At 34.4% G+C, this 21,870-nt stretch overlaps 1 protein-coding gene across 1 annotated transcript in view; it reads right to left on the minus strand.

Annotated features, from left to right (window-relative positions):
* The window catches only part of gbe1a (glucan (1,4-alpha-), branching enzyme 1a), a 118,674-nt gene that overhangs the window by 57,993 nt on the left and 38,811 nt on the right, over positions 1-21,870 (minus strand). The window contains exon 8 of the mRNA XM_026273678.1: positions 704-819. Within this exon, the coding sequence (XP_026129463.1) occupies positions 704-819 (116 nt within the window). The remainder of the gene's footprint in view (positions 1-703; positions 820-21,870) is intronic.

The raw sequence follows: 21,870 nt of genomic DNA on the forward strand, positions 1-21,870 counted from the left end.
GCCTTTCAAATCTATTCATGCAGTTAGTACTTTTCCTCCATGTGCGATGATTCAGAGCTTTATTAATACAACATAAATGACATAGTTGACATGTCTCTTACACACTATTCAGGAATCAGTGCATCAAAGCCTTCACATTTCATCTAATTGAACTGATTCAGAGATGTACAGAGGCTTTTATACAGAGTCGCTCTCTATATAGACCAATACAGACAGTAAAACTTTACATATATGAAGTACACCATTTTCTTCTTGAAGTAAGTAACATAGTACATGGACATAGCGATGCATATTAAATAAATTAAATTAATCCGTAAATCTGTTTCATTTTCAGTAAAAAATTATGTGTTTATATAGGATAAATGTTAGACCTACTTGAGAACCAGAAGCAAAATTGCATTGCATGTTTCCAGAGAGATGGCTGTGTCTGTTATTAATATTTCTAAGCCTATTTTCTCATTTTAAGCATGAATTAAACAATTTAGTGAGTTTAATGGTAGGATTGGAAAGCTTTAATTTCAGTTTTCACAGTAAATCAGCATACAGCACAAAAAATATAGACCGATTCCTGAACGAATTACTTCTTTTAGTTCTTTTTACCTTGATACTTCGATATTTCAACAGATAAAGACTAAATACTATAAAGACAATGATTTGTTTTTACAATGAATGATGGCTTGTTTACAGGTGCAGAACAACTAACCGATGCCATGGTGGTGGTACAGCATTGAAGTCACAGCATCAAACCTGAAGCCATCAAAGTGATACTCCTCCATCCACCAGCGCAGGTTGGAGAGGAGGAACCGCACCACCTCCCAGCTGTGGGAAACAGAGAAAGACATTTCCTCCAGAGCTTCCACATAACATCCAAAAATCAATCAACTAGAACACACTCTGGTGCATATAAATACAAAAAAACTAAAAAACAAAGCAAAATGTCAAGCTGTTCACAAAGGACACATTGTACTTGTAATATCTGTTCAATGATTGACTCATCTGCCACGATAATGTTTTTGAATTATCTTCATTTGGGAATTATCTTCAATATTTAATGTAATTTTCGTAAATTGTGTTTAATTTGATTGAGTACTAGCCATTTCATGTAATGATTTAATTTAAGTTGATTTTAAGTTAAATTGATTGACAGTGCTTAAATCACACAATTGAGAAATGAATTCCTTCTCTGATTAAATAGTAGCTGTTACACAGGGTTGGTTGATTCAGCCCAAAAAGACAGATGGAGAGAGAAAGAGGAGCAGCAGGTTGGGCGGCTGGTGGTGGTGTGATTCCCTGAGGAGAACGATGAACAGTGTGTGAACGAGGAGGAGATGAAACTAACTCAAGACTGAAACCATTCTTTCATGAGAAATGGCACTCTGAGAACAGCCTCCTGCTCTCCATCTATGACCCTTACTGCTTTCCTTCGTCCAGAACCGTTTAAATCCTGCATGAAGAGTATTACCCTAATAATGTCCTAGACCAGGGATGCTATGCTATGGATGCCAAAATACGATAAATCCCTTGAAAGAATTATGCACATTTCATATACTACCAAGACCCAATTATTCTGTGCAAAGAAAGCACTGTATTAATGCAGAAGTATAAATCAGCCTTAAGGGTTCTCTGTTCTAAGTATAGATATAGGTATAGATAGGCTACATTAGATTACAGTATGTGACACCACTATGAAATTACCAGTTTGTTGTGTGTGCAACTTATACATTAAATACAATGTATAATTTGTACATTAAATAATCTGTCATAGAGTATGAAATAAATACCCTCCAAACCCGCGTTAGCTCTGTTCCTGCAGGAATGCATTTGCATAGACACAATTAATATTGATATTTCCACAGTATGTGCGATGCAGAAATATACATTTGTTTACATTTTGCAGAACAGATGGAAGAAGATGTGCATTTGGTTTGTTTTGTTCAGATGTTCGGTAACTTAGAGGTCACGTGAGGAATTTTCACTCTTTTCCGTGTCAGATGTATATACATATACAGTATAGGCTAATACAGTGAGACAAATCAGAAATTTCATGAGCTGTTACTCCAGTTTTCATGATCCTTCAGAAATCATTCTAATATATTGATTTATTACCAGTGCTCGGAACAGTTTTGATGAGTAATGTTTTTTGGCACCTGTGACATTTTGTTTACGATTATTTGATGAATAGAAAACTAAAAAGAACATCACTGATAGTAAATCAACATGTTGTAATGATTTCTGAAGGATTATGTGACACTGAAGACTGGTGTAAAGGCTGATTCAAATATATAGATATATAAATATTTAATATATAATATATTAAAATAGTATATACAGCATATATTTTATCTATATATCTAAATAAAAATAACCTGTAGATATACAGTATATAATCCAAAGTAAGTTTTTTTTTTCTCTTACTCAAGTAACTATTCAGACTATTACAGTTTTTGGGTACCCACCTCTGCCCCGGTATATATATATATATATATATATATATATATATATATATATATATATATATATATATATATATATATATATATATATATATATATATATAATCCAGAGAATAATTACTTTGTGTTAAGTCGACAGCATTATTTTCCTGAAAAGTAAAGACTTTGAATCAGTTTTTACTCAAACAATGCTGCTAAACTTTACAAATAATTAAAAAGCAGCAGCAAGTTAAATACTGAAGCACACACACACACACACACACACACATAATGTACATATATACATATGCAACCCTGAACCACAAAACTTGACTCGCATGGGTATATTTGTGTGTGAGTAAAAATGTTTTTTCTTTATCAAGAAAGTGGCAAGGTGAAAACTAGTTTATTATAACATTAAATAATTCAAATACAGATTTTGATTTTCAAAGACTTATTATTATAATAACTGATTATTTCCCCCCCGAAAATGCAATATTTTTCATACGGAAACTGTTGAAAATACACAACATCAACATATGACAGCCTATGAACTTGGTCAATACCAATCTTATTAATAGCTTATGTTTCTTCTCCGCCACAGAAACCACCAAATGTTCATCAATGCCATCAAAATTACTACTTTTTTTAGGGCTGCATGATAGGATTTTCAAATAGTTGTTTCTTGGCCTAATATTGTCCTATCCTAACAAACCATACATCAATTGAAAGCTTATTAATTCAGCTTTCATATGAATCAATTAACTGAATTAACCTATAAACTGATCCTTAATTCTCAGGGGGGGTTTTTTCAGACCCATTATTTACTCCTTGCTGACCCCTAGGGTTCCCCAGACCCCAGTTTAAAAACACCCTGCCCTAGAAAACACCCTAACAACTGCATACAAAAAAATAAATAAAAATTCAAACCTACGTTTTTGCACAGAGATATACCACTCAAAATATATAATATAAAAAATATAGAAAATCTAAAATTCAAGTTTTAGTACAGAAACCCACTCAGGGTTGAAGTAAACTGAATGTATCCCCTGATGCACACCGTGATATCCCATTCACTTTTTGGATGAGGCCCCAGCACGGTCTCTCCTCTTTCTCAATCCTTCATTCCTGCAATTAAACTAAGTACCATGTTTTCAACAGTGGGCCTATGAAGGCATCCCAAAGTAAATCGAACTTTCTCGCCGTCCCCCGTCTCGTGTGCATTCAAACATGTGATTAGGTAGAACAGCAGGGGTTCAATCCTAACAACGTTATGCTTTTAATTCTTTGATTTTAACAGTGTTGTAAAAGCATTCAGACTCACCGCAGGAGCGTTCACTTCATTAAAAGCGATAAGAACCTCTAGTTACTTCACTACTTTTTTAAACCCGCTCACCACATTGGTGTCACGTCCACAAATAATATCTACAACCACAGCTATATTTCCAAGCAGGCACTGATGTATTCAGTCCACACTCATAGAGATGTGCTTAAAGTCATAATCGTGTGCTTGCATGCTTGTATGAATACATACGAGAGCGTTCACTGCAGTACATAGCAGCAGGCCTTGGTAAGAGTCACCAGGGGTGGTTAAAAGGAGTTTTGCCTTGGCTTTGTGGAAACCCTGGAGGTGTTTGGTTCAGTCCTGTACGTTTCAGATTAATAACATTTGGACTGACCCAGGAGTGCATAGCTGTGGGGCTAAAGAATTGTAGCCTCTACAGAAGTGATACAATACAGCAAATAAACAATATCATCAATTTAAGATGAGGGAATCTGCAGGGGTCTTATCAAGGACTCTGGCAAAAGTAAAACTTACACACACATATTATATATATATATGAACATATTCACACCCACACCTCAAAGCCAAACTCTAAAAACCTGAGGTTCCAACCTGATCTATCTGAACTGCTAAAATTGGAACATCTGCATCCGACCCAATATTATTCTATTCTATTCTATTCTTAATAAAAGAAAACATTAATTAAACAATAATAGCAAATATTTATATTACATAAATAGTTAATAAAAGTATTCATTTATATTTTATATTTTATATTTTATTTTTTATTATTATTTTACATTATATTACATTATTTTATATTATATAAACATTATAATAAATTATAATAAAGATAAAAATATTATAATATAATATTACACATTATAAAATATTAAAATAAAAATAACTATACAACAACAAATATTTATATTTATATTGCATAAATAGTTAATACAATAGTTATTTCATTACTGTTTTGTATAAAATAGGGACATTTGATGATGACGATGATGATGATGATAATAATAATAATAATAATAATAATAATAATAATAATAATAATAATAAATACTTTTACGTAATATTTTATACAATATTTAGTATTTTTTCAATATAAATAATGATATAATTATTACATAAAATACGCAATCATTCATAAAACATTAATTAGAATTAAAAAATATATATACTAAAACTAACCATAATAATCACATCAACAAACTATAATATAAACTGTAGACCTCCAATTCACATAAAAACTTACGTGTGCATAAATTCACAAAAATGCACAGAAATCCACAACATCTACTGCTGTGCATCTGCGAATACATGAATGGCCATTATAACAATTCAGTCTCGGCAAATGCACACTCCATTGCCACATCTTCCCCTTTCACATGCACAGTTTTTCAGTGCAAGAGATAGTCTTGCCGCACACTGATAAAAAGCCATGCATATTATCCCCATATGAAGCTTTCATAAACAGAGGCAGATTGCATTTGTGCATCTGTGGAATCTAACGGGAAGCTGCTCTGATATGATAAGGTTACAGAACCCACAGGCCTGCCTCCACCCTCACCATAAACAGATTAGGACCATCACCTCGAACTGACAAGAAACGAGAGAGAGAAAAGGTGGGAAGCACAATAAGATTCCCACCGAGGCCAAATAGAGATGAGTGATGAATGGTTGTGATAGTTGAAACCCCCACAATCCTTCAACTTCAGACCATTTTTAAACAAATCAGCTCTTTCAAACCTCAAGCACTCCAGCAAAGTAGGGCATTGCTGATGTGTCATGACATCAAAGCATTTAATATGATTTTCTCATTGAAATCGTTTAATACATGCGTGTATTTGTTCTGTAGGACAGAGGTGAGAGCGCAGGGCAGACGCTGGAGCCCGTGAGGGGTGATCATTCAGGAGAGCGCAGGTAGCGGTCAGACGGGCCACTGACCAGGACCATCAGACAAACATCCAACACCATCTGCTCTGCGTGTTCACAATAGACGTGTAACACACAGTTAAACACTTCAATCTGACAGTCAAACTATGAAAGCAGCCTCATTCTGCTCGTATGAATTTGACACACGAGGCTGTTTTTTTTTTTCTTAAACAAAATGCTTCTCACAATGAATCATTTAGTAGAAAACTGGCATGAAAAATGCATCTCTTTAAAGAAGTTTTAACTAAATGTATGAGAACACATCAGTGTTGCCTTAAATATGAACACTTCTGGCTTTTAATGGATGTTGTTTACTTAACCTTTGCCATTATAATTATACAATTTCCATAACTGGACTTGCATTGCTAATAGATGATAACCATAAAGTCATTTCTATTATAAATCTTAGATTATAATAAAAGCAAATATTGTTGTGTGTGTGTGTGTGTAGTTTTGCATAACAGGAATACATTATATTTCAAAACATTAAAATAAAAATTATTTTAAATTAAAATAACATTTCACAATTTTGCTTTTACTACTAATACTACTACTATGTACTTTACCACTTCTACTACTGTTTCTGCCATATTGTTACGAATGCACACACGAAATGAGAGATCCAATTGCAGTGTTTTAATAGGGTAATCCAAAAATCTAAATCCAACAGGCAAAAGGTCAATAACAGAAGAGCAGTCCAAGAAACAAGAATCACGAAAGACACTAGGGAACATGAAAAAGCAGGGTGACATAAAACAAGGACTCCACGAAACAGATAGACACAAACCGGGTATATATGGACAGGTGGAAAAGATGAAAGTGGGGACAGCTGAGTGCAATTAACAGGTGTGCAATTAACAGTGATGAATGGGACAAAGGCTTGTGGGAAATGTAGTGCCTGCAGTGGGGTGACTCTAAGGGGAAGTGAGACCACTAGTGGACACCCAGAGAAACACAGACCAGTGTGACACACATTTGATCAATTAAACTATTAATTAGATTGATTTGAATCAATTTGATTTGAATTTGACGTATTACCATTATTATTATTATTATTAATAATAATGATAATTAATATTAGATTACGTAATGTTACTATTAATATATTGATATGGATTTAAAAAACATTTTGTTTATATCTTGTGTCGTCCATTTCCATTTCCGAATCTATATTTTTATCTTTTTACCATTTCATCCTTGATAAATTTCATGAAAACTTAAAAACTTTATAAACTTTTATGATAAAAAGGCTAACGTTCTCATTCAAGCTAACTCTTATAAATAATATATTTCCATATTTTTTCTGTCATTGTGTATATAATCAATTTAGGATTAAAAAAAAAAATGTTGAAGTGTCTGAGTTTGACCTAGCCATATGTTCAACAAAACAACAAAAGCATATTCCTTCAAAAATGTGTAAAATAAATGAATGAATAAAGATTCAGGCATTTCTACAAACCAAACAAACATCCACACACATGGTATCTTAAAGCCACAGAAAGAGTTCTTGTGCTGGTTATGAGTTTAAAATGGAAAAAGGGGGCTGATGGATTAGTATAACAAAAAGTTGTTGAGTAAAACAGATATTAATATATTGAGGGCCATAATATTTAGCTACAAAAGTTTCTTTCAGCCCTCTGTGTGTTTATTCTTTGAGCGCTACCGTTCTCTGGCTCTTTCAGTTGAGTCCCAAGGTTAAACACTGGCAGGTTTGCTGAACTCTCATCTGCAGATAAGCCATAATTGTGTTCTTTTGTATGGAGGCCAAATGAATAGTGCAACTCAACATGTTTATGGATTCTGATCCTGAAGGTCATGATTAATTAATGTTGTTTTTTGTTTTCAAATGCTCAAAAGTCTTGAACGTACATTTGCTTGCGAGAAAATATCAAGCTGCATATGCGGTTACATCACTTCGGATTTTGAAAGATTTGGATTTTCTGAACGGTAAAGTACAATGGAAACAAACAACTCGCAAGAACTTCAAACGACCAAAAAAGAAGAAGAAAAAAAAAAAAGAGATAAAGAAAACATCAAAACAAGCCTAAGAGCAAAATTTTCTTCTTTAAACCCCATGCATCTAACACCTCAAAAATCTATCTGGGAATTTCAAGTTTAATGAAAGAAGTTAAAAGTTGTTAAAATAACTGCTCATTTTCTTAATTTAAGTTTACAGCAGTGCAAGTAATGCTGATGTTCATCTAGTTAAGATTTTATGGATTCAGAAGTTCTTTCCTCCTTTTTAACGTACAGTACATATTTAAATATGACTTGACAGCTGTGATACTAAAGGTATGTAAAATAATTTTTCATACTAAGAAAACATTATCGTAATTATTATTTTTTATAAAACATATATTCATTTAAATTTAACAGTTATTAATATATATCTTTAGACATTAAATGGTTACTCCATCCCCAAAATGAACATTAATTACTTTACTCCCATGTCGTTCCAAACCCGTAAAAGCTCTGTTCGTCTTCAGAACACAATTTAAGTGTGAGTGTGAGTATTCTGACAACAACTTTTCATATCTTTTCTGGACCTTGACCCTGTTATTTACTCGGCAGTCTATGGAATAGTCTCAAGCCTCCAGGTTTTCATCCATATATATCTTAAATTGTGTTCCGAAGACGAAAGGAGCTTTTACGGGTTTGGAACGACATGGGGGTAAGTGATTAATGATAAAATGTTCATTTTGGGGTGGAGTAACCCTTTATTTATGCAAATTATGCAATCATAAACATCTTAATGTGACTTAATATTCGAAAGGATTGCACTTTAAATAATCAGAAAAAGTACTGAAATCATAACATATCTGCTACTAACTTGTGTGAAGCTGCTTTTCCAGCAATAAGCTTCATTTTCATCATTTCCATTGCTTCATTAATCTAGTGAAATATTTAGTTAAATACTATGGTTTATTTCTCTGTTTAATAAATCAGTGTATTTTCTTGTTTAACTATCTCTGTTTGGTGTAAATGAACTTTCAGCTTTAATACTGTTCCACTAATTGAGATCCTCATTATTTTTGTGCCAGACTGCTAAATATTAGCCTAACAAACTTCAGTGTAGATAGATGTGCTTTGCAATTACCTTACTGTGCATCTGACTATTTATTTTCTTGACTGTAGTTGGACTACTATGAATAATAAATAGCTTGGCTCGCTACAGTTTCAAATTATCTTCCTCAGTTCTGCACAATATCTTGCGTTTTAAGTCTCAGTCCGCACAACAAACACTCACCAAGAAAATCCTTCAACAACAACATACACAAAATGCTTCAATACAATTCCTTGAAAATAAAATGCCTGTCCTCATCTATTAGATCAGCCAAACATGCTGCAGGCCGGCCGAAAGACAGGCGGCTCGGGAAAGACACTGTTTATGCTGTATATGTGCAGTGACTAATGACCAAACTGATTTCAGAGAGAGAGAAACACACACTGGCAACCCGTCTCCTCACTGCCTTTCTGCCAAACACTAAATGCAGGAAAGACTGAAGGCTGAATATGGGCTCATTATGTTTGGGTTCAAAAAACGATTCTTCTGCGCACAAACAGCCCTACTTCTTTACCATCTGTTGCTGTGGGAGACTGGAGGAGTCGCTCTCTTCCAGCAGAGTGAATGGAAGTTGCAAAACAGGCCGCTGATTAAAAACTGGCTACGCTAACGTGGCCAATCAATAGCCAGGAAGAGCAGTCAAGGTCAAAAGTATCCTCATTTACAGACAGAGAACAGAGTAAGACGGAGACAGCGACGGAGAATGTCTAGTGGATTCGGTGTTTGTTGCTGAAGGATTTTTTTTTTTTTTTACATTTTTTTTTTTTCAAAGAAAATGATTCAATTATTTAAATTAAAATATACAGCTGACAAAATGATGCCAAGAAAAACTAGCAAGATTCAAAATCAAGATCATGGTAAACACAATTATTTTTTGCTAACATAATTTACGACATATATATATAAAACAAAAACAAAACGCAGTTTAACATAAAATATGCCAGACTAAAATATAAACTGCATGTACTTGAATAAAATAAACTAAAACATGAATATTGTGGAATTATTACTACACTTTAAAACAACTAATTTTTATATTTTAAATAATTAAAAAATATGCTGATTTGATGAAACATTTATTATTATCTATAAAAACAATTGTGCAGCTTAATATGTTTGTGGAAACTGATTTTTATTTAAATTTTTTTGGGATTAATCAAAAGTTCAAAATAAAATAATAAATAAAATAAATATTTTTAGACAAAATAATTAATTGTAGCATTTACTATTATTTTAATTTAGATTCCCCCCCCCCCAATTTGCTAATAAATATAGCAAATAACAAAAGTTGTAGCATTTACTATTATTTTAATTTTGATTTGTAAAGTTTGATTTGCAGTTTTTTATTTGATGAATCAAAAGTTCAAAATGCATCCTTGCAAAATTAAAGTATTAATAATAACACAAAATATAATAATAATAATAATAATAATAATAATAACAATTGATTGTAGAACAATTTTCATTCAGATTTTTAATTCAGATTTGCTAGCAAATTTCACAAATAATATAAAGTTGAAACAACCCATTATTAATTATTTTAGTTGAATTAGCTGAAAGTGATAACAAATAATAAGTGATAACTTGTGATAACTAATCACAGATATAATTTAATACAGTGTATATACATATAAAAACAAAAAACAAAGACAAATGTTTCTGTTTGCAGATCTGGAAATTGACCATAAGAAAAAGTATTTAAATGAATTCTGCAAATCATTTATCAAAAGTGATGGAGAGTTATATGGCAGTAAACCTCGCACCCATTACATGAGATTACTGACCAGGGCCTGATGGAGACACAACAATTCAGCACTTTTCTATGAGTCACACACAAGAGCCCTGGGTCAGACCTGAAGGCTTAAAATAGCAGCACAACTTTAATTGCAAATTGCAAATGAAGGCCAGGGTGAAAGGTCTAAATACGGCTTTACCACACTGCTCTGATTTTCTGAAACTCAGCACAAGGGCACACGGGAATACGAGGAGGAGATTTTCTGACTTCTCTACATTTCATCTTCCTGTACATTGATCTCTCACCCCCTGACCTGTTTTTCCCTGTTTATCCATCTATTCTCAAGCTCTTTGTAGATGCTTTGTTCACTCAGATGTAAGGGTGGGCGGTACAAACTTTCATATCATGGCAATGGTGTGCATTGCAATATAGTTATTTTCACAGGACATTCCAGGAAAAAAGAGGTAAATAATTTAACCATCCACGTGTGATAGCTCTATAGATAATCTACTGAATTTTGTCATTTAAAAATACTGAAAACACTGTAAATCTCATTTGAATATTTTTTCATTTCTCTGTCCATTAGTAATTTAATGGACACAAACCAAAAGACACCGATAAGCTCACAGTTATGTTCATGTTATTGCCAGTACTGTAACAACAAGCGACAGGTGTTAAAATTATATTTTGATTAAACTGATTAAAAATAAATTACTAAAAAAAAAAAATGAATGTAGCCATCACACCACTGTAATGAACAGCATGATTACAGCATCATATTTTCTAAAAATTACATTTAATAGTATTATTGACATTTTTGGTGTTTTTACAGATAAATTTTATACATTGATTAGATGTTAGAAGGATGTTAAAGGATGGTAAAGGTAATCTAAATGTAAATAGTATAATAGTGTAAACAACAACAAAATTGAGATATGTGACAGATTCCAATTAGAAATTTTAAACAACAAACAAAACAAAACAAAACAAAAAACAAAACAGCAGTACTGGTGGATTCAACTGATTTTCTTTCTTTTTTAATGGTTTACGACCATTTATGAGCTTTTTACAACTGCAAACGCCACAATTATTATAGTTAAGCACCTTTGAATTTAAATCTATTTAATTGAATCAAATTAAGCTGAACCAAAGCCAATCAAATTAATTATAAAGTGCTACACCAGCCAGAGGAAAGCCAACCTGCCTCAGGAATCATAAAAACAAATCCTCACGAGTGTTACTGTGAGCTTTGATATCCCACATGCCGTGCTATGATGACCCGCGGAGCATTAGGCAGCTCTCTAAGAGTAAACCATACAATCCCTTTAATTAGTTGTGGATCTCAGGCCAGGCTGCGAGTCGTCGTTGATTGTTTTGGTGTCAGTGTTGGTTGTGAGGTTTGATTGGACTCAGTGGAGAGGCTCAATTAATCCGACTGTCAGCTCAGATAGCAGCCAATCAGCAACCAGACAACAATGTAACACTTCGACAGGCCACTAACAAAGGAAAAAAAGAAGACAGTTGATAAAAGGAAGGGATTAAAGAGACAAACGCATGCCCACATGGACACATGCTTGAAACTTGTTGGCCATCTTACACCAGGAGAAATAATGACAGAGTGGAAGAACAAGCTTGACAGAATGTAAAAACAACAACAATGGGTTATTTTTTTTTATAATAAAATGGCCATTTATAATGTTAGCCAAAGCTAACAATAGTTTAGTTATTCATGACTATTTATCATAATTTCATCACCTTTAATTAATCAGGGGAGCATTTAACAAGCTAGTCACCACTGTTTCCCGAAACAACATTAAAGGGGGGTGAAATGCCATTTCATACATACTGAGTTTTTTACACTGTTAAAGAGTTGGATTCCCATGCTAAACATGGACAAAGTTTCAAAAATTAAGTTGTACATTTGAAGGAGTATTTTTGTTCCCAAAATACTCCTTCCGGTTTGTCACAAATTTTCGGAAAGTTTTTTTCGAGTATGGCTCTGTGTGACGTTAGATGGAGCGGAATTTCTGCCGAAAGAGCGCGCGCTCGTGTATAGCAGAGCACTGACAGCACAACAGACATTCACTGATCAGAGCGAGAGCGTCGCGAAAAAGTCACAAAACAAGTGTGCTTTTGGTTGCCAGGGCAAGACAACCCTGCACAGATTACCAAAAAAAAAAAAAAAAAAAACAGCATTAAGGGACCAGTGGATGGAGTTTATTTTTACAGAGCATCAACGGAGTTGTGCAAGTGTTTTTGTTTGTTCCCTGCATTTCGAAGATGCTTGTTTTACAAACAAGGCCCAGTTTGACGACAGATTTGCGTATCGTTTATTTCTTAAGGATGATGCAATCCCAACGAAAAAGGGTCACGATCGTGTGTTGGAACCGCAGGCGGTGAGTAAAACTGCTTCAAATATCTCTGCCTCCTTGTTAGTGCGTCCCCTCCCATGCCGGAGACCCGGGTTCGAGCCCTGCTCGGAGCGAGTCGTTGATGCTGCTGTGCACTATGCATGTGTGCTACAATAAATATAATTAAATGTCTATGGGCTAGATTTATGAACAGCTTGTACCAACACAAACCATATTTTGGAATTAAAATAGTACTGTCATGAACTAAAGACACGCAGTGAAGAATTAGCACTGTAAAAAAGCATGGACACAGCTATTTATTTGCCTGACCTTATTGAATATGCATTTGTGGGAGTTTACCTTTCAGACACAAAATTTATGGGAGTAGAGTGTTCAAATGAATCACGCAATGCAATTTACTAACGTTTGTACACACCAAATTTCTGTCATTTGCACCATTATTTATGCCCCAAAAATGCATGTTTTAAACTATTTTGTGCTTGAAATAGCTGCAATTATTGTTGTTAAGAAGAGGCACCGCAGAAAGCGCATAGTAGAAGGGAGAGGATTTTGTCCACATTTATTAATTAATTTGAATGCCAGAACACATTATCCGAACATATTTTTTGCAAAGATATTTTATTTTTAATTTTCTTCAGGAAATAAAAGACGAGTTGGAACCCTCAACTAGGAGTCATTTATCAAAGCTTCTAGCATACCTTCATTTTTTGTAATCTCGTTCTCTTTAATGTGGCTTCTTTATTTGCTTATTCTTTATTTGTGACAATGCTAATTTGTGCTGCGCTTGGTATAATACGTTGGTCGATATGTAAATGAGATATTGCGTCTGTGTTCTTTAATTTGCACATTGTTAGTAAATCAGTTTTTGCGCTAATTTGCCTGTTTAGTAAAACTGTCCCTGAAACCTCACAGTAATACACAAAACTAATTACTAATTACTTTAAAAATTCATCTTCATTTTCTGAATTATAATAATTTAATTTTAAAGCACAGAATCCACAAAATCAGACTTTAGCACCTCTTTTTTACTTTGAGATTGTTCTGAGGTTGAATACAGATTTAAAATCATATTAAAAGATTAAATATTAGTTAATAAATATTAATACAAGAAATATAAAGATGTAACCTCTGTAATAGTTAACATGTAATTGTAAGTAAGGGAGACTTATTATGCCCTTTTTTCACAAGTTTTAATATTGGTCTTGGATGTCCCTGGAATGTGTCTGCGAAGTTTCAGCCCAAAATACACCACAGATCATTAATTATTACAGCTAGATATTTGTATTGTGTGTGTGTGTGTGTGGGGGGGGGGGCTGTTTTGGTGTGTCTCACTTTAAATGCAAATGAGCTGCATATTCCCGCCCCCTCTCCAGAATAGAGCGTCATGTATACGTCTCTCCGCATTGAAAATCTACAACAATAAGCAGCCGGTAGAACATGTCAGAGCAAGAGAACCATTTTCAGCTGTACATATGGGAAGCCAAATGCACTGAAAGTTTGATGAAACATTGCAATGTTACAGAGCTTGTGGCATGATCTAATCTGAAAAATTCTGCCCTGATCAATTAAAATACTACACACACAAACATGGCTGAAATTCCAAGCCCTATGATGGCATAACATTCACAAAGGAGTCTAGAGTGATAAAGGTAGATTTTGAGGCGCATTACCTTGAAAAATGAAAGCCATCCACTGCATCCTCAGCAGCTCAGTTGCTGGGAGAAAATTAAGACTCTTATGTTCAGTCATGCATCCAAACACAGAACACCAGGATTGTTTACGAGTCACTGTTGATGTTACAGCTGCTTAAGAGCGGAGAAAATGGAGGACAGCGTACAACCTCTGAGGGCGGAAACTATAGCAATGCAGGGCTGTCAATCAACCAGGCAGGCCTAGTGAAACTGATTTGGTTTAAAGGGGATCAAAAATAAAGAGTGGGTGGATTTTATCATTGTAGGTTGGTTGTGTTCACACACTGCCAACACACGTTTATGTCCAAACACCCTGTTAAAGTGGATTTAGCAAAATGGGTGCCCTTTAATTACATATTTATTTTCTCAGTAACTATAACACATAACGGTTTCATTTATTTTGTCATTAAATTATGTAACGCCATACCATTTAACTAGCTTCTCCACAACTCTGGTAAATCTCCAATGTGCGATTGTTTATATTGTCGCAAAATGTATTACCACACAGCTGTGTACATAAAACTGGATATATGCAATATCTGATTCTGATACTGTACTGTAAAACAAATTTCAAATGCCTGTAACTATATTATGTAACTACATTATTGCCCAGCTCTTTAGATTAAGATGGAGGAATTTGATTGAATGTTTAGCATGCCGAACTTGTGGAGGTTCTTCTTGATAGGTAAGCTATTACTACACATTTTCTAACATGCTGTTTATGATCAACCCCCAGATGAAACAGTAAGACATCGTAAGGATAAAAATGATCGTAAGGATGTGGTAAGTGTAAGAGCCATTTGTAACGGTTGTTTAAAAACATGCTTTAGTTTCGAAACACTATTATCTGACACTAATAGTGCTGAAACAGCATATATTGCCTGAAGGTGAGTCACTTGTTATATTCTTTTAAGATGAACTCTCTCTGTGTGTTTAAAGGAAGAGGAGAAAGTGAAAAAGGCAGATACGAAGCAAAAGAGGTGAATCTCTTCTCAGCTTGTTTCTAAATCTCAGGCATCACAGTGGCCCCTTGTTCTACATCTCTCTCTTCCCCTTAAAAAGTTCAATTTTCAGCCTGACTGGAAACACAAGCCTTGTCAGACAAAGCAATCTGTTCACCTGTTAGAGTACAAAGTACCTTCCAAATACGGCTTTATTTCTCACATCAATAATTGATTAAAGACAAAACCCTGGCACGCTGCCCTTGATGAGAGATAATGTCTGTCTCCTAAGTGGAGGTTTGCAGCACTAGTACGGAGAGTGAATGGGTGACAGAGTCTGAGCTTCCCTCCTGCGAGGCTCCCTGGGTGTTGAAGACATTGAGTAAAAGCCCTTGGTGTGATAAGTGAGGTCCCTGTGGGGCAGAGCAGAGTCGATGAGCTCCTACGGAGTCTTAGCTCACAGCCAGGACTGCTCTGTCATACCGCTAACACCTTCTGCCATCTCTGAGAATCAATAAGCTCCAGAGAAGAGTGACTCGGGGGCTCTGTTCCAAACCTTACAGAGCTGCCTGCCTAGGTAACATTTTTAGCCAAATCTTATGCCGTGCTCACTTCAAATTACATTTAAGCAAATACAATGCATAAATGAGTTAAAGTTTCTACATTTCATGAATGGTTAATGCTAATATTGGTTTACATTGTTTCCTTTCTACGCCATTTCTGGAAATAGAGGATATGGAACAACAACAGCAACAACAAAAACAAGAGATACCTGCAACTCCAGTTTAAATGAGATTAAAACAGACTGAAGTCTAGTTAAAATAGACATTTTTATTGAGGATAACCTTCGGAGTAAATTACACAACAAGTCACTAGGAGTAGGTGTGTGATAACACAATAAATTTACACTCCCAGGACACTGAACTTATTCACAATCACAAAAACGCATTATTTGCATGTGCTTAAAAGTCTTGTAAGTTAAAAGTGTCATTTGTGTTCTGTTTTGACATGCACTTCTTCTGAGCATGTACATCTGAAGTGCGTAGACACTAAAAAGTCTGCCAAACAGCGCGTGCTTTCTGGATAAAATTTATCGTTCAACTCTGATTGTGCTAATACTGAAAAAAACATTAGTCTATAAACACATTTGGTTGTGTCTAGCATGAAAGCAAACAACTGGGAGAAAGTGAAAACAGATTAATAGTACTATGATGTTGATTGTCATTTAAGGGATAATTCACCCCAAAATAAAAATTCTGTTATTATTTGCTCACTCTCATGTTGTCCCAAACCTGTTTTACCTCCCATAAGCTAAATACAATATAACCAGATTGGCTCAGTTTAAACAAAATAAGAGCAGTAGGGTTTGTATTGTAATTGACACTTGTTACGGTGTCAAATTAGCTTAGCAACATGCTAAATTACTTTGTTAAGGACGTTACTGAATCAGAAAACTAATGTGCCAACAGTTCTCTGTGCTCTCATAGACCTTGCAGTGGATCTCAGCTTTATTAAAAGCTTCTTTGATGGGCTGTGTGTTAGCAGACAACAGACCAGAAAAAAGTCTACACTGTGTGATTCTGACGGATCATATGAGTCTCTTCCAAACTTCCCTTAACTCCCCACCAGTCTCTCTGGCCCCAAAACAACACTTCACAGGCAGAGACGGACCCTTTGGGATTCAATTATAACCAGTTAAGTGAGATGTGCTGGACTGCAACAGCATGTCTAATGGTTTGAACTCTACAACATCAAAATAGCTTCCAATTAGACTTCATAAATAAGCACAAATGCACTGCTGCAAATTAGAGACAACACACAAATGCAAATGCATAAACGTACACAGAAGCTCAAATTCAGTCCAAACTTGAAGGACTCACGCCACAGCTGGAAAACATATTTATGAGACAGCACTTCTGGATTCCAACCGAGACTCCTTAACAGCTCATAAACATTAACACTTGAAAGTAAAAATATCCTCATAAACATCAGAAATTCGGTTTGGTCTGCTGAGTGAGGGTTTAAGTGCAGTAAAGCCCAGGAAAGATTTAAACCAAGATTAAAGCTGAGAATCCTTCCTCCCGCCCTTGTGTTTACTCAGCTGAGAGATGAATGATTACAAGTCATCTAGTTCATCTCAGAAAGACAGAACAGCACTTTTAGTGCTGTGTAATAGATGGACGCAGTGGTGCTGTAACTTTGTATTTAAAGAGCTGGGCTAGAAACCGGAAGGTTATGGGTTCAAATCTCGCAAGGGCTGATTTATATACAGTAATAAACAACACCAAAATTCATCCATCCTTCCATCTATCTGAATAATTAATTCTGTCAACAAAGATAATACCTAATTAATTAACAGCTTTGAACATAGCTCATCAGTCAAAAATATATTTGCCTAAAATGTAAAACTCTTTTTATCCGCTTATCACCTGTGCTTATAATAACACAGAGGTCTTCTTAAGCAGCTGTGTTTAAATTTGTAATTAAATTTGACCTTCTCATTTAAATTCTTATTTTAAAAGGTAGCCTAAACTGTTCAGCTATTGCAAGGATCAGATGCATGTCCTGGTCTAAGTCCTACAATACTTTTTGAGCCATCCCAGATTGTGAGTGTCACATAAATCCACTGCCAAGAACACTGTTTGAACTAATGTGCTTTTGTTAGCTAACACCCCTGCAGAAGCCTGGCCTCCAGGGGCCCATGCGGACCACTAGAAGTCTGTTCAGTTTCTGTGAGTTGAGTAAGCCTGCTAAGCTCAGTCAGCAGTAAGCTAAACTTTTAATGGTGCTAGTGAGTGCATGTTTTGATTTACTGACATTGATTATCTTCCTTTCACCAAAAAATAAGATACTGACTTCTTGTTGTCTTTTTCTGGATTTACAAAAGCATTTCTCATGACATCAGCATCACTGAAATCTATCTTTTAGGGTGTCCTATTAATACTATATAACAATAATAGCAAAAAATGATTATTGCATTTAGTAGTTTTTGGATTGCATTTATGAGACGTTGATCATCTATACCTTATTTCAAAATTATTATTTTATTTTATTTTTTATTTCCCCTCAAAAAAAAAAAAAAAAAAAAAAGTGACTTCTCCAAGATGTGTATGGGCCCATCATTAAGGCAATTAAAATTTCATCAATACAAGACTTTTCGCCAGTGTGCCCTGCGGCAGTCTTTCAGATCTTAAAAATTAAATTAAAAAAAAGTGTCAGACTGAATGCAACAGCCAATCTTTTTGTATATCAAACCTAATGAGGTCTATTTCCATTTGAGCATTTGTGTGCGTGCACACACACACACACACACACACACACATACACACTATGTGCAAGCTGTCTACTGTACTTAAATATTAGCTGCACTGCCATACAGCGTCTTTTGTTTTGCTCTGTTAGCTTTGTCTCTAGATGTTTTTTTTTTTTTTTTAGTTCTTTGTACTTTTGTTTCAAATTCAGAATTGCATCGCTCGCACCTACCTAATGATGCCTGCTGCCTACGCATGAAAGGATTGAAAAGGTTTATGCCTTTTTAATTTTCATGGGATGTAACATTTTCGAGGAAAACTCAAAGGGTACGACTAATTCACTTTCATATTAAAAAAACAAAACAATTCCTTCAGTCACTGTTCCGCACGGTCTGACTCGAGGCTGTTGTGACTGACTGCAAAAGACACCGATACCATCTTTCCGGCCATCACAGAGAGTGTCAGTGGATTAAAAACAGAGCTCATCAAACATGTAATTAGACTGCAAACAACTCCAGACACAGTGTTAATTACAGAGTGAAGTCTACTGCAGGAGAGCTGCTAATACACGCTGACGGCCAGCCAGAACTAACAAAGCTGTCGTCTGAGATGAAATAAACAAGTGTGTATTACAGCATCTGTTGCAGAAGGTTTACTCTTTCAGTCTTCAGGCTTTGTTTTTCACGTCTTGTTATGTCTTTTATAGGGGTATAATAGTGCTGTTTCAAAAGAGCTGCTGAAGGGAGAACACTGAACGTTGTCCTGATAGTATAAAGTTAAACATTATAATTTTGTGAAGTATTTGGAAATAAAGTTGAGAAATTGCATCACGTTGCCAGGCATTTTGAGTTTTCTTAAGTTTCCTCTCTTTTTAAGTTCAACCCATGTTCAAAAAAAATAGGGCCTACATAATTATTACTTAGTTTGATCAAAGCCACTTCAACTCACAAAACCAATTAAATTGCATTAAAATTACAATATTACTTTTAATACTGCGCATCTGCAATTAAAAAATTCACAATTCGCCTACAGCTAAATTTTTGAAATGTGATGTCATTTGCAGAAATTCTTGTCAAATAGAATGACTGGAATTAAATTAAGTATAATTAATTATAGATTTTTTTTTTAATCCATTTTCCTTTTTTTACAGTGTACTATAATCATAAATAATACTATCAATAACAATAATTAGAAGAAAAAGAAAAAGGAGGAAGAAGAAGATTATTACGAACATTTTAAAATAATGGTACAAAATCTTAATTTATAATACTTATTATCAGTGATGGCATGGTTAAGTGTTGTCCAGTGTTTGTCCAGTTTTTAAAAATAAAATAAAATAAAATAAAATATATACTTATAAACTTAAAATGTAAAAACTTAAACTTAAAAAAAAATCGAAACAAAATTTGAAATGATTCCTTGCCAACGAACTGTGAGAGATATACGTATATATTTTTAAATAATTGTACAAAATATTATTCATTAATAATAATTATTATTGTTAGTGTTGGCATGGTTAATTAAAACTATTTCAAGAATTAAAATAAAGCTGAAATAAAATTAAATATATAAATAGTAAATGATATGAGAAATTTTAGCAACTAACTGTGATAAAACAAGTTTACACTGAAGAACTAAAATCATTCAATATAAAATCTATATGAAAAAAAAAACTAAAATTAACTGCAAATTCAAAACATTTATATACACTATAATAGTATATAAATAAAAGTAAAATAACACTAGTTATTATTATTATCGATATAATTGTTATTTTCCTTTTTTATTATTAAATTTCTACTGAGTAATGAGTATTATACTCGGTAATGCACACTGGAATTTGTTCTAGATTTTTAGACATGGCATTATGCTGCTATGTAAGCTGTATCACCATTCTTTCATAGAAACTGCCATACAAAACACTGCTCTGCATTCAGTTTTCGGACACAGAGTGTATCAGATCAGGGGACGTCACGGCCATTTACGGACCCACGCAAGTGAGGCGTGTCTCCTGTGATTGGATTTTAATGGAAATCAGGGTGAGAGGGTCATCCTTCGGCTATTTCCGATGGGCCATGTCAAATCCATAAGGATAGTCGAAGGAGATGGAGTCGACACAGTTATCATTTACAATCACCTTCAAAAGACGCAAACACCCGGGAAGAGCGACACTCATCACTGGTGACTCACTTCAAAACAAAAGCGAAAAAACTTTTACAGAAGCATTAGACACTTCATTCTCAGGCACTCTGAATTTATGCATGATGAAGAGATGCAAAGGAAAGAGATTGTTAGAGGGAATTGACAGAGGTAAGGGGCGGATGAGACAGGCTCATTTACACCACAGAGACGCCAACAACTGCAGCAGGCCACAGATGAAAGACTTTAAAGAAGAATCAATATATTACTGCCACTCCACCAATCCCTCATCAGTATCAAAAATAATTGGAGCTGAACAAAAAAAAAAAAAAAACAAAAAAAAAAAAAACCAACAACATCAAAGCCTTCAAACAACAGTCCACAAAATAACAGATTAACAAATAAAACAGAATAAATACATAAATCATTCACAATACAATGCTTTGAAACTGTACTGTCTATTGTCCCTTTATTCCATCATGAAATGATCCTCGAATTCATCTATGTAAACAAACATGCACATTCTGATCAAGTTGCAAGGTGAAGCAAACTATTATCAAAATTAATAGATATTTTTTAAAAAGCATCAAAAAACAGCTTTTCAACAGAGTAATTAAACTCAAAAATCAAAGACTGATAAATGAAGAGCGTCAAAACAATGGGTATAAATGAGCAGCTTATCAATTAGCTGCGATGCAAGTTAATTAAAAGCAGAATTAGACTAGACAGGCTATTATTTTGGAGTTTCTTTCAAGAAACGCCGAGCAGCCGTTGATTTGTTTTGTCTGAATAAACCGTCTGAAACTTAATAAGTATATATAATAACAATGTGCAGGGTATAATGGCATTACGTGATTTGAAAACAGTTACATGTGACTAAACAGCTACATACTGCACATAATGTCAACCTTTCTTTCAGTTATGATAAAAAGCAATAATCTCAACCAGAATGATACATTTTTCACTCCAGTACAGCAGATATTCCATCCCATTTCTATCAAGCTATGTAAAAGCAT

The sequence above is a fragment of the Carassius auratus genome, chromosome 10, assembly GCF_003368295.1.
Source record: "Carassius auratus strain Wakin chromosome 10, ASM336829v1, whole genome shotgun sequence".
NCBI classification, from domain to species: domain Eukaryota; kingdom Metazoa; phylum Chordata; class Actinopteri; order Cypriniformes; family Cyprinidae; genus Carassius; species Carassius auratus.